Raw genomic sequence first — 15,136 nt, 5'->3', positions numbered from 1 at the left:
ACGTATGGACCATTTTCGAGCAAATCAGTGCTCAAGTCAGCCATTCGCAAGTTGATTTGAAAGTAGATCAACGACAAAATAAAATCATAACCACGAATCGAAAGAACCAATATATTTTTAAGAATTAATATATGATGTTTGATTCGTAATTAGTTAATAATAAAATGATATTTCATTAATAACGTGGAATAAAAAAATATTAAAAGATTTATAAATAAAAACTTTTAAATAAATTTTAAATTTTAGTTCGTGTTTTAAATTTTGGATTTTAAGTTATGTTTTTATATTTTTTATTTTATATTAATTTTGATGTATTATCTTATTATTAAATTATTATTAATATTTTTTAGTATCTAAATTAAAAATAAATCGAGTCCACTCAATCTTAAAAAAATTGTCCAAACTTGAGTTTTTAATTTTACTTCTCGAGCAACCAATTACTCCAGGGTAAAAACTTGGATGGTTGGTCATGGCTAGGTGTACGAAGGAGACCAATAATGCTCCTCTAATACCTTATAATATTTCAATTTTCAGGCATAATTTATTTTCTATAGAGAAAAATTATTATTTATATTGTCACTTTTATTCAAAAGTTTTTTTTAATTCATTTAATTGGTTTTCCTTTCAAGTGCATTTTTATAATCAACCAATACCACACCCTGTGCAGGTAATTCCTTGCCTTAGCTCAATTATAAATACCCATATCTTCTCCTCCCCCAATACATTAAACCAAGCAACTTTCTTGTTTTCTTTACATAACAGAGAATCGAGAAAAAATGGCTGAAAATGAAGGTTCCATGGGGACTTCAATGCATGGAGTAACGGGCAGAGAGCAAACATTTGCCTTCTCAGTTGCAGCATCATCAAGTGCCCCAACTGATAGCACCATGGCGAAATTTGCTTTGCCCGTTGATTCAGAGCATAGAGCCACAACTTTCAAAGTCTTTTCATTTGCTAAGCCTCACATGAGAACGTTTCACCTTGCTTGGATCTCCTTTTTCACTTGTTTCATCTCCACTTTCGCTGCAGCACCCTTGGTTCCCATCATCCGAGATAACCTGGATTTGAAACAGGCAGATATTGGGAATGCTGGGGTTGCTTCAGTTTCTGGGAGTATATTTTCCAGGCTGGTTATGGGTGCTGTTTGTGACCTAATTGGTGCAAGATACGGCACTGCCTTTCTCCTATTGTTATCGGCCCCCACCGTTTTCTGCATGTCCTTCGTTGCCGATGCGCAGGGGTACTTGGCAGTCCGGTTCATGATCGGTTTCGCCCTCGCCACGTTCGTGTCGTGTCAGTACTGGACCACCATAATGTTCAATGGGAAGATCATAGGGCTTGTGAATGGGTGTGCTGGTGGATGGGGTGACATGGGCGGTGGTGTGACTCAACTATTGATGCCCTTAGCTTTTCAATTAATCCAGCTAGCTGGTGCAACCCCTTTCACTGCCTGGAGGATTGCCTTTTTCATCCCTGGCTGGTTCCATGTCATTATGGGCATCTTGGTTCTAACCCTTGGCCAAGACTTGCCTGATGGTAACCTTGCTGCCCTTCAAAAGAGTGGTGAAGTTTCCAAAGACAAGTTCTCCAAGGTAAAGTCGTTAATCCAACAAAATTTAAACCCGTACACGTTATTCTTACATATGGTGCTGACCTGTTTTTCTTTTTTTCTTTTTAGGTTTTTCGACATGCCGTCACCAACTATAGAACATGGATCTATTTCCTCCTTTATGGCTTCTCAATGGGCATTGAATTGACTATTAATAATGTCATCTCAGGATATTTTTACGACAGATTTAACCTTAAAATCCACACGGCCGGGACTATAGCAGCAAGCTTCGGCATGGCCAACTTCTTTGCTCGTCCCTTCGGTGGCTACGCCTCCGATAAAGCCGCAAGATTGTTCGGTATGAGAGGCAGGCTATGGATCCTCTGGTTCTTCCAAACCCTAGGAGGTGCCTTCTGTATCTGGCTCGGCCGAGCCGACTCACTCCCCATTGCCATATTAGCAATGATCCTTTTCTCGCTTGGGACCCAAGCCGCATGCGGTGCGACCTTTGGTGTAGTCCCATTTGTCTCGCGGCGGTCGTTGGGACTCATATCGGGCCTCACCGGCGCCGGCGGGAACTTTGGTTCGGGTTTGACACAGCTAGTGTTTTTCTCCAGCTCCAGATTCTCCACGGCCACAGGCCTTTCGTTGATGGGTGCAATGGCTGTCATTTGCACCATACCCGTAGCGTTCTTGCATTTCCCACAATGGGGAAGCATGTTCCTTCCGCCATCAAAAGACCCTGTAAAATCAACCGAAGAATATTACTACATGAAAGAATGGAGTGAAGAAGAGAAAACGAAGGGTTTGCATGAAGGAAGCGTAAAGTTTGCTGAAAATAGCAGATCCGAACGTGGAAAACGGGTCGGTAATGTGGTTTTATCCGCACCGACTCCGCCGAATTCTACGCCGGTCCATGTTTAATATACATATGATCAGTTTAAATCGATGTATAATTAGCTACTAAAAAACTGAGGTTATTTTGAGTGCTGCTGTCTTAATTTCCTCTACTACTAGTTTTTTTACCTTGTAAAATTATCCATAGTATGAGATGATTTATTACGTACGAAAATTTGCTTTTTCAATTTTTTTTCATTTATTTGTGCTTTAATTGCTAAAGAAGGATATAGAGGTTAGAGTGGTTCTACTTGAATCCAAACCTGATTTAATCATAAATAGTCTGGATGGGTTTGGATAGATGATATGTTTACTCACGGTTAGTGTAAAAACAACGATAATAGTGAGATTAAATACTGTAACATAAGATAAAAAGTAAGTTAAAGGCATCACACCCAATCACCCATCCAAATCCATCCTCAACTCATTTGGATCCGAAAATGAACTCAATCCATACTATACAAGTTAATTAGCTTGTAAGCTATGCAAAGCATGAGATGACTTACTGGGTGTGGAAATTTGGCTTTTTCAAGTCTTTTTTTCTTAATTTGTACTTTGATTGCTATTGAAGAATATAGACTCATATCTGCCTTGAAAATCTGGTTCCTTTGCCTTATCATTCATGCAATAGTTAGACTGATGAGATATGGTCTAATTATGATTTTAGTCCCTTTATTTTTATAATAATATTAAAGGTCTAAATTGATAACACCATTACTTACATGAACTTTTTTTAAAAAATAAGTTTAAGCATTCGATATGTCCTTGAAGGAGGCCAACTTTGTTGGGAGAAGTTTGTGACATATCATTTGTCACTCTCTCAAAAGTTAAGAACTTGAAGAGACAGGAGGTTAATAAAGTAAGAATGCCTCGTCAAGTGCTTGAGAAAGAAAACCAAGCAAAAATAGACTCAAACCCTTGCCTTACAGCTTGTAGGGCATTTTCGGAGAGAATGTTTCGTAGACTTTTTCTAAAGAAGTTGCCCTTCCCTTATTACAAGTAAATTATTATTGGTTAAATATGGCTGACTAAATTACCATGTGGCCTTGATTGTGTGTATGAATAATAAAAAAAATCAATTCCCATCACTTTAACAACAACAATTGGTAGTGTCATCAATTTAGATCTATTAGAAAAATAAAAAGACTTGATTATGCTAAATTAAAGTTTGCTTAAAAAGTGAAAAAGAAAAATTAAATTCTCAAAATTTTGCATGACTAAAACCAGAATTAGGCCCATGAAAAAAGGAAAGATAACTTGAGAGACGAAAACCGCTATTTTTAATTGTATTATTATATGAGGTATTGAAATTAATTGATGTTCCCCAAGTTGCAGGAGAAGTTGACCAAAACATATGATAAGCTATAACAGTTTGTTTAAACGAAAGGTACACTTTCTTTTTTGCTGTACACATGCCCAAATCTTTACTCTTCCGTTTTGCACATTAATTAATTCATCTATTTTAGTACCGCAGAGCATATAAATATTATTTTATTTTTATTTTATATACATTTAATATGATGGACGAAATCAGAAATCTTTTAGAGAAATTAAAATTAAATTAAATATTTTACGATAGTAAAAATATAATTTTACCATTTTAATAATATATATTTTTATAATTTTTAAAAGATTAAATTAAATTTTTATCAAGAGGTCAAAATGTAATTTTATTTTTATTAATTTAAAGAATTTAAAAATTACGGGATGGGTCACTCTAAGACAAAATAAATCTGAAGCAGTGGAAATTCCTGTTTTTTTTTTTTTAGTCTAAGAAAAATAAAAATTAAATTATTGAGATTTTTTAATATCTATTAATTATATAAGATTAGATAAAATATGAAAATGAATCGGATGGTATATGCTGGGTGTATTCTACCAGTGGCATTATGCAAGTTTCATGCACCTAATTAGTGTGGGAATATTTTTATTTAAAATTAGCAAATACCAATTATTGGCTAAATTATGTTAGAGGTCACTCAACTATAGTATTTTATTTTTTAGTTATCCAACTATGAAAAGTTATAAAATACCATTCAATTATTAATAATTTTTTTTAATCATCCAACTATAAAATGTTACAAAATGGTTGCCAAAATATTCAATTTTATCTTTTTTACTCGCCTACTAACTAGCGTAAAAATATAACCACCAAAAAACCCAAAATAATTAGATGGCAAAAAAAAATTGAGTGACCATTATTTAAACAATATCAAATCAATTTTCACATTTTTATATATAAAAAGTTTGTATAATGTAATTCTTTCCCAAATTATCAAATATGTTTAAAAAATAAATAATTGAAAATATTAATTTTAAGTTGGGTTTTTTTTAACGAATTATTAAACGAGACCCTGTTATCTTGATTCAATTTCTTAAAAAAAATAAATTCTTTATTAAATAGATATATAAAATTAAGAATAATAAATCAATTTAACGTGTGAATGTAACGTGTAAGCTTTAGATTCTGCTTAGAAACTAAAATACTTTTCATTTAATTAAATTATTTGCTTCATATGAAAAAGGCATTGAAAATTATAAGAGTAGGTGAGCAACTCAGTAGATTCTCAATCCCAGTAATCTTTGAATGAAGCAATCCAATGGTACCAATATTTCAAAAAGTCATGTACTTCCACTCTATCTACCACCCTCTTTTCGAGGATTTAGTACATGACTAAAATGAAAGTTAGAGTCTAAACCACGTTATTTGCTTTGAGTTGCTAATATCTTCCTCTAAAAGTCTTTGTACATGTGACGGTGAATTAACGAGTTCAATCAATTGATTCATTCCACCTCTCGTTGCCTTTGCGAAGTAATCAGCAGCATTGTTACTTTCCATCAAGACATGTCGAAGTTCAACTTGACATTCTCTGCTGTTACATTTGAAGTTAAAAAAGAGAGAATTTTATTACATTGCTAGCAGGAGTAGTCAAAAGTTAATAGCTTCGGCTACGACATGGGCAAGATCATTTGGAAACAATGGCAGCATAAAGCAAATGGTATGCAAGTCAAGGACAAAAAATAGTTGGCAAAAGCCTGAACTGAAATGGGTCAAGATTAATATTGATGGCTAGATGTCGACAAGCAGACGGAGAGCTGTAATAGGAGGAGCGTTGAGAGGGCCAGGCAGAGGGTGGTTGGTGGTTTTGAAATGGTAACAGGTATAACTGATATCTTCCAAATTGAAGCTGGACCAGGCAGAGGGTGCTTGGTGGTTTTGAAATGATAACAGGTATAATTGATATCTTCCAAATTGAAGCTTCCTCTTAACGCTCCTCCGATTGCCGCCCTCCGTCTGCTTGTCGACATCTAGCCATCAATATTAATCTTGACCCATTTTAGTTCAGGCCTTTGCCAACTATTTTTTGTCCTTGACTTGCATACCATTTGCTTTATGCTGCCATTGTTTCCAAATGATCTTGCCCATGTCGTAGCCGAAGCTATTAACTTTTGACTACTCCCGCTAGCAATGTAATAAAATTCTCTCTTTTTAACTTCAAATGTAACAAAATTCAAATCATACAATCATTTCAATTGGTATTTATAAATCTTTACCTAAATTCGGGTTGAGTTAAGTTGGATGAGTCACTCCATTCATGAATAATATTATTCGTATTTTGAGTCTTAATGAAGTTTTGGCAATACCGATCAAATTTAAAGTCTTAAAAATTTAAGCACTTAAGTTTGCTCGAGTGTCATATAGGTATTATTTTATATCTAAGTTTAGATATTTTATTGTTTCTCTAATTCTTATTAAAGTCGAATGTCCAGCACTAATAAATAACTATTATAATAGAAGTAGATATTTCAATTATAATTCGAAAATTTAATTGGGATAACTTGAATGTAACTCTGGATTTGAATAGAAAATGTTCATAATTTAAATAAAGATAACTTAAACCCAAATGATCCGGACAAAAGATAAATTGAATAAATAATCTAATTTAATCTGAAATTGAAATGATTCGATAAAAAAACCCGAATATCCCAAACTCAAAATAATTTAAATTTAAAATATTCAAACTTAAAATAATCCTAACTCAAAATAACTTAAAATTTTTAAAATTTAAACCAACCCAGATTTATAATAACTTGAATCAAAATCAATCCGATGGGTTTACATAAAAGTGAACGAAATGGGCAATAGCAGGTGAGATTATTATCTTGAGAACTTAGAATTATAGTCTTTTTATTTGACAATGTGGACTACGTATTTGATGAACTCAAGTTCGCAGGAAGAGAAGAAAGAAAGAAAAACTACTTCCTACTTCAGAAAGTCGTACAATTTCCAACTTTTCCACGATGGTGTGTCAGATGAAGTTGAATAAGTGTTACAAATTTTTAGTATTTTTAAATAAAATCTCCAATTTCAATATTGTAAATGGAAAAAACAGTTTTGAAAATGCTTGCCTTCCTTCTCAATTGTCGAAATTTAATGTAATTACAGAATATTCAAAAAAATTATTACAGAATTTAACCTTAGGAAAATCTTTCTTTAGGACTTAAAAGTTTTTCAACATTTTCAGTTAAGTTGTTACATTGGCAGGCGTTGCCAAATTTGAATAATAATCGTAAGACAGTATTCCATACACATTATTTTTTACTTGTCATCTAAAATTTTTTAATCTCAAATCGTGATCTATCGGTTGAGTATTTATCATTTCTAAGAATAATTTTGATTTGAATCATTGTTATACTAAAAGGACTTATAAATTTTTTATCTTTTGCTTATTGATAATATGAGTTGTTACAGTACAGTTACGATAAATGAAACTTATGTATTGAGCGTGCGTTAAGTATTATTCATTTAAAGATTAACCATAAAACATATTAGAGAGAAAATATATCTTAAAAATGTTGAAACATATCATAAATCCATATACTTTTCAAAAATTTTAAATTTAGTCTATCTACTTTTTAGATTTTAAATTTCGAGTGCAACTGTTAATATTGTTATTTTTTTGTTGTTGTTGTTAAATTTAAGTTCATTACAACATCTCTTTTTTTTTAATTACATGGCTATGAAGTGAGTAAATCTTTTTAATTCTAAAATGTCACACCAACAAATTTAACAGTTGAACCTGAAAAATACAAAAATTAAATTCCAAATTTATGAAAAAAATACAAGAAACTTACAGGATATTTTAAGCTCATAACAAATATAACTTGAAATATCATACGCCCAGCATGATCAACATTGTGGTTAAGCAAATTAAGAACATGATTGATAAGATGAGGATGTTATTGCAAGTAGAATGAATACAACTTTGGCTTATAATAATATGTATGCCAGGACGTTTTACTTAGAATTAGGTGTTAAATTACTGATTTGAGTCTTAATTTGATTGGTGTCGATATTATTGTCAGTACAGGAGGTCGTAGGTTCGAGTGCACTGAAACATATTATTCTTCTCTTTAAGAATCGGGGAGAGACTATGAGTAGTTCTAGACATTATATAAAAAAAATAGATATAATAAAAATCTATAAAAAAAAAGAATTAAGTGATAAGAAATAAGAAAAACTTGTATAATCATATTAAGAAATCAATGATACAAAAGCCCATAGGGTCACACCACCCTCAAAAACCATGTCATGTAGTTAGCAATTTAATGGCCCAAAACTATAAAAACTAGTACTAGTAAATAAATCTTAAGAGAAAATATACGCTGGGTAACATAATCCTAGTTATACAAATCGTCTTGGTCACGCCCAGCAGCAGTTGCGGATGTTGAAAACTTGAATTCGGATCCGAAACCTCTCGACTGCTACAATGCCTGAGCAAATGACAAGTGTTTTCGGATATCGGCATCGCTAACACTCCTTCGAGCGGACTTCATGGACTCCTCGAAATGTGCAGCCTTGATTTTTGCAACCTCTTCCTCATCGATTGCCTCAGGATCCTCTCTTCTTCTCCTTTCCTTCTCTATGTCCTGCAAATAGTTCCATTTTGATTTAATGTTTAGTTATGAAGTTATTGACATCCCCCTAGCATCTTAAAACATGCATATCAAATATAGCTCGAGCTTTCTATAACCATTTATAATGAAACTACAGGCAGCAAAGTGTACCTTCTCAATGTTCTCTCTGATGGCATATTTGCATGCTCGTTGGCAAATCTCAGTAATATCAGCCCCGCTAAAACCTTGGGTGTAAGTAGCCAGTGCACTCAAATCAACATCTTTAGAGACGGGTGATTTTCTCAAACAAGCCTTGAAGATTTGATGACGTGATTCCTCGTCAGGGAGAGGAATATAGATTAACTGGTCAAGCCTTCCAGGCCGCAAAAGTGCCGGGTCTATAATGTCGGGTCTGTTGGTGGCGCAGATGATAAATACAGTCTTTTTGGCTGACATGCCATCTATTTCAGATGAGTTAAAATACCCCCAACACTGCTTCCTCTCTGCACCAATTACATAATGTCATCAGATGAGTTAAAATACCCCCAAAACATATGCATATAAGATTGAAGTCATTGATGGAGCAAATAAAATACCTGTATAGCAATTGAATCGAGCTCATAAAAGAAAAGGACACAAGGTGCAGACTGTCTGGCCTTGTCGAATATTTCTCGAACATTGGCTTCACTCTCACCGAACCACATGGTGAGCAGTTCAGGGCCTTTGACACTGATGAAGTTTGCTTGGCATTCATTCGCAATAGCCTTTGCGGGGTGAGTTATACCACATCCGGGAGGACCGTAGAAAAGAACCCCTTTTGAAGGTGGCATACCGAATTTCTCAAACTTCTCCGGGTGCTCCACTGGATATTGCACCGTCTGCCACAACAAACAGAAACACACAAACACAAGTGTTAGCAACAAGCTTGAAAGCAAATTTTATTAAAAAAATAAAAAAGAAAGTTAAGGCTACAAAGTGATGAAATAATGATAAACACCTCTTGAAGTTCTCGTTTAACATTCTCAAAGCCTCCAATATCCTCCCAGCTCACATTAGGCACTTCAACCACCTGAGTCACCAAATCAAGCGCCCAATTTAATTTCAAATGAAAGTAAATCACTTACTGCTTCACGCAGAGCAGAGGGACTGCTAGTTCCATGGGCAGTTTGGAAATGCTCGTTTGTAAACGCCATTGAGTATGTCGGCATCAATGGAATCATCCTCCAAGTCAATCACATCCATCTTCTCTCTGATGCATTGCAGCGCAGCTTCCATGCATAAAGCAGCAAGGTCGGACCGACATTAGCATGAGTGTCATTTTCAATCCGTTCTAGATCAACCTCATCGGAAAGCTTCATATTCTTGGTATGGATGCCAAGCACTTCAAGACGACCGACTTCATCCGGAACACCAATCTCTATCTCCTTATCAAACCTGCCCATTCTTCTCAAAGCAGGATCGATGCAATTTGGACGATTAGTAGCCCCAATAACAATCACATGAGCGCTTGATTTCAATCCATCCATGAGAGTCAAAAGCTCCGAAACGGTCCTTCTCTCGACTTCACATTGGTCTTCTCACGCTTAAGAGCAATCGAATCAATCTCATCCATAAAGATGATAGATGGAACATTCTTCTCAGCTTCTTCAAAGGCCTTCCTAAGGTTGCTGCCACTCTCTCCAGCCATTTTGGACATAATTTCTGGACCATTAATGCAGAAGAAGAAAGTTCCAGTTTCATTAGCAACTGCTCTGGCTATTAAGGTTTTGCCAGAACCCGGAGGACTGTAAAGCAGAATCCCTACATCATCATAACTAACTTCATCCAATCTATCCTCATCTTCTCTTCTAACAGGTTCCCCCTCGCAAAAAAATTCGGTACCTGCTGCAACAACACAATACTGTGCTGGGTCGGTCTCCATAACCTTAAACTCGACACTCCTCATCCCTCCTCGAACCTGGAATAGGTCTCCTTTCCAAACATTACGGTAACAATCCGATAAATAAGCAAACAACAAACTAATGATACAAATATATAATACAAGAACAGCAATCATATGTGCAGGGAGCAGATTTAAAACTTACGCTTCAAGTATGTATGAAATAGATTCCCCGAAACCCTTCAACAGTATCGTCGATGGGAAGGATGTGAATACGGTTTGCGTACGGAATATCAGCGCATAGATGTACAGATACGACATCTCCAAGTCGAACTCTCAGATTCGACCGAACAATTTTATTCATTCGAATTTTTTATAACTGGCGTGTCTCATCACCACAATGCAAATGGTATCCTTTTGTTTCTTTCCCTACAAGAAACCAAATCCCATCATCAACCAGAGATAACATTAAAACTTTTCAACTAACATCACTTTATTCAATAAAATCTAACTATTACCTCAATATTCTAAAACTACAAAGCAGGCTTGATGTAAAATTAATTAAAAAGCTTTGAAACTTAATAATTTAAATAAATATAATAGTAACTCATTGTACCTTGATGAGAATAGTGTTCCCATGGAAAAACTGCAAGCTGTCTATGGTGTCGTGGTGGAAACAAATAACGGTGTTATCGTCGTCGACTGCTTCATCAACTACCTGTCGATTCGACGACCTTTTCCTTTCTAAAATTGCTGTCGAGTAATCTTTCGTCATCGAGTTGTAGCTATGTTAGGGAGACTCCAACCAAGTCATTAATACCTGCAAGCTATTTGAGTCGAGTTAATAAATAAATAAATTTGATTCAGTAATTACCAAACTAAATTTAAGCTATTGATCGAGTCAAATTTAAGTTTAGTAATACTCGGTTCCAATGTTTTACCAGCCTTATCAAACTTTCCATTTTTAGTGTATATATGTTAAATATTTTATATTATTAAATTACTTTATTGCCTTTAATATATATTATTAACTCAACTTGATTATTAAATCAAGCTCGATCTTGAATATGTACAAGCTTAGCTAAATTCGAACTTAAAAATAGATATTTGATTTACAAATTTCGAGTTGAACTCAAAACTCGAATGAGCTGAATGATAGTTATAAAGTGACTTGCTATTGTTTTATCTTTTTACTCATCAAGTTTGTTCGATAAAGTGTTAATAAATAATAAAATAACTCAAAATAAACAATTAAAAAATTGGATGAAGGAATTAAAAGAGTTGCCTTCAAAAATTTAAGATTAATCAATTAATAAATAAAATTATAATTTAATTGGTGGAAAGTGATAATTTATTTGGAAATTTAATTAGTAGAAGAGTGATTCTTATATTAACTTTTTTGGGATGTAACATTTTTTTACCATAAAATTATAAAAACTATTTAATTTTATATTTATTTTAAATACGATTGATTCAATTTAATCATATATTAATGAGAATAGATATATTAAATTACTTGTTTGCTAATAATAAATGTCACTAAAAATGTTAACAATAAGTTAACTTGTGTTAATAATAAAATCATTAAAAATGTCATATTAAAAAATTTTATTTTATTTGATGGCACAATTTCAAATTTTAGTATCACATTTCTAGTAAGTATATCAATCAACTTTTTAAGATTTTAATTAATACTTTTCAAGAGACTAAATACTGAAATCTTACCATGCAAATGTACTAAACACCACTATAATTTTTACTTCATATAAACAAATATAAATGCATGCAATCTTAACTCATTTTTAAATAAGATCTTAACCTTTCGCAACAAAACGTCTTAAATTTGATACCTTCCCCGTACCAATTTTCTCAATATCAGAATAACCTCTAGCCGCCACTCCTTTCTCCATCATCCTCGTCGTTAGTTGTTTTGTCCCTGGAGACGTAACACACCAAAATACCCCTTCTATCTCCTCTTTTCTTCTCTGATATAGCTTTTTTTAAACTGAATGTGAAACCCTTTAAATCTATCACTTAAACTTGAAAGTACTCTCCTAATTTACACACATTACAAAAAATTTGACATTTCACGACTTTTTTTTAGTGATTTTAAACATAAAGTTAAGTCATATTTTTTAATTACTTTTTTTTTTGCGAAAAGATAATAGTAAAAAAAACATGTCAAGATAGATGACACTTTTAGTGACGTTTTTGGGTAATAATCAGTGGCATTTTTAAAACGTGACACTTGAACATATTTCGTGACGTTTTGCATTTTGGTGATATTTTGTATATATTGACATTTTGCATTTTTGGTGATATTTTGGAAGACTCACAAAAATTTATTTTTTAAAATAAATATTAAATTTATTGTTTTCCTACTTGTTTTTGGCCTATTGATTTATAATATTTTATTTTTTATTATATAATAAGCATGTGGTTATAAAACTAGAGTTTTATATAGTATAAAAAATATTATAATATATAGTTCTAGGCAATGATGTTTGAATTAGATCGACTGATTGGAATAAGAATCAATTGGGGTACTAGTATGGAGAATGATATCAGTTCAGGTTTTTTGTTTTTAATATTTTTATGGTTTTTTTATGATTTTTTAATCGAATTGGTTGGACAAGTAAATCGACAATTTGATTGATTCTTTTATTGGTCTGATTCTAAAAACATTTATTATAATTCATATAATTCTTATTATAATAAAATAATAATATTAATAATAATATTGCTTTTAAAAAATTTGAACCTATGACTTTTTTTATTAGTAATCTAATTCTTTAACCACCCCACTAATTTTAAAAATTTTAAAATTTATATTAGTTATTATAATAGATATAATATTAAGAAATTTTAAAAATGCCCAAAATGTTTTAAAACCTTGCACTTTTACTTAAAGACTAATACAACATTCATCACACCAAGACGCTAAAAATTATAAAATTAGACTTTGGGTTGCCTCCTTAATAGATCCTTCAATTTTTTTTCTTTCACTTCAACCTTTTATTTCATTTCTTTCATCTTAATTTTTTTCTCAAAACCCTAGCTATACTATAACAGTTTGACTTTTAGTGGTACCAGAAAAGGTGATTTCGAAGCTCTATTTTCGTAAACCGGGTCCGTAAATATTTATGGAATTGGTATAATAGAATATTAAAGCTTGATCCAATAATTTTGTTGAACTAATAGTTAATTTTGGTGTAGGGACTAAATTGTAAAAGTATTTTTACTATAGGTTTTAATTGGCCAAAGACTTAAGGACTTAAATTGCAATTAGCCAAAGGTTCAAAAAGGTAACTAAACCATTTTGTAACATGAATTAGTGGCTTATGATGACATCTTCCAGGGCTTAGTATCGTGATCTCAAAGATAGTAGCCAAACCTCCCAACCTGAGCACCAAATTGTAAAGTTTATAAAATAATTTAGGGCCGATATCGTGATATCCAATGTGTGATATCGCAATATTGAAAACAGTCCAGTAAGTCCCTGTTTTAGGTAAAATACCATTTGGTACCTTTTTCAAAACTTTCTTCAACCTTACACATTCAACTCAACAATGCACCATTTTCACTTGAATCAACCATACCAAAAACATGTCACAACAAACTATTGAATCATTTCTAATCAAACAATTCATTATAGCTTCATTTTAGCTCAAATCATTCCATTTTAAATTGTTTAACTATAAACATTCATCTAACCAACTAATCATTTAAGAATCAACTTCTCATATTTGCAATTTATGCTTAACCATGCTAATTAACTGCCATACATAACTCAATCACTTTACCCAAAACATACCATTTCATGTAGGCTTTATCCTTACCAAAACCAAGCATTATAAAGATTGCAAGCTAGAGTTTATCATTTCACATTAACATATACAAACACCTATGTACATTCAACAAAACCGAATTTTAAAACGATTGAAAAGCTACCGAATCAATAATGGGATAGTGTGAGCTTCTTGACGATTAGATAGACAAGTTTTGTAAGTTGGCAATCTACAGGGGAAAATGGAGGCAATGGAGTAAGAACATTGAATGCTTAGTAAACCCATATAAAATTTACTTAACTTACCTTAACAATTCAATAAGCTAAGCATTAAACAGAATAACAATCAAATGAAATTCTTTGACATATCTTGAAATAGCTAACACATAAAATCATATACAACTAATAGGTTAGCCCATTTGCATATCAAGAACATATAATACAAATCATATACAACAATTCAATTTAGTAACATGTACAAACCAATTCATATTCAATTGGACAGCATATGTAATTCAATCCATTTCAAAAATTCCATTTCCTTTAGGTTACATTTTCGCCCAAGAAAACCTTAGTAAATCGAACTCAAATACACGGAACTATAGTGCTCACACAAGCTGACAGTGATTAAGGTTGCTCATACAAGCTGACATTGCTCACACAAGCTAACATTTATGAATTTGCTCATACAAGCTGACATTGTATCGAGGTTATCAGTCTAGGCTAAACTAATGATACATATAATCCGAGAATCCACAATAAATGTTGGATCTCATATAACCATGTAAATCCTTGATTGTTTCCATAATTGACCCGAATGACATGTCATATGTATCCTAATCTTTTACTAAGTTCGTAGGGCATTATTACTATAATCATATCATTTTAATCCCTGTAACAGTATATACATGTCATATCAATCTTATAAACATTCCATTTCCATTTTGGTACCTTGTACATATACAAAAATACCATATTTTTCATACTTTGTAATTGAATCCAATTGATGCCAAAATCACCAAGTTCACATTTATATAAAATAATAAGAAAAACAATTACAATTCAATTATAACATGAAATAAAACATTAAGTTCCATATGAACTTACCTGGAAAAACAATAAATGC

General features: G+C 32.6%; 1 protein-coding gene and 1 pseudogene across 1 annotated transcript; one reads left to right on the top strand and one right to left on the bottom strand.

The window, feature by feature from the left end:
* The first annotated feature begins 622 nt into the window (after positions 1–622).
* Positions 623–2,632, top strand: LOC107963902 (high affinity nitrate transporter 2.3). The gene is made up of 2 exons (XM_041106740.1): positions 623–1,592; positions 1,679–2,632. Exons 1-2 carry the CDS (start codon positions 777–779, stop codon positions 2,471–2,473), a joined length of 1,611 nt encoding a protein of 536 aa, XP_040962674.1. The 5' UTR covers positions 623–776; the 3' UTR covers positions 2,474–2,632.
* Positions 2,633–7,949: 5,317 nt separating this feature from the next.
* On the bottom strand, positions 7,950–11,017 carry LOC107887524 (cell division cycle protein 48 homolog; annotated as a pseudogene).
* Between the last annotated feature and the right edge of the window lie 4,119 nt (positions 11,018–15,136).

The sequence above is a fragment of the Gossypium hirsutum genome, chromosome A03 (assembly GCF_007990345.1).
Source record: "Gossypium hirsutum isolate 1008001.06 chromosome A03, Gossypium_hirsutum_v2.1, whole genome shotgun sequence".
NCBI classification, from domain to species: Eukaryota; Viridiplantae; Streptophyta; class Magnoliopsida; order Malvales; family Malvaceae; genus Gossypium; species Gossypium hirsutum.
The sequence above is the reverse complement of the archived record's forward strand: the minus strand, read 5'-3'. Positions and strand labels throughout refer to the sequence as shown.

Bases quoted from the DNA above. Each gene is read 5' to 3' on its own strand.
- LOC107963902 (XM_041106740.1), top strand. From the start codon at position 777: ATGGCTGAAAATGAAGGTTCCATGGGGACTTCAATGCATGGAGTAACG. The intron at 1,593-1,678 runs GTAAAGTCGTTA...TTTTCTTTTTAG, and splicing joins CCAAAGACAAGTTCTCCAAG to GTTTTTCGACATGCCGTCAC.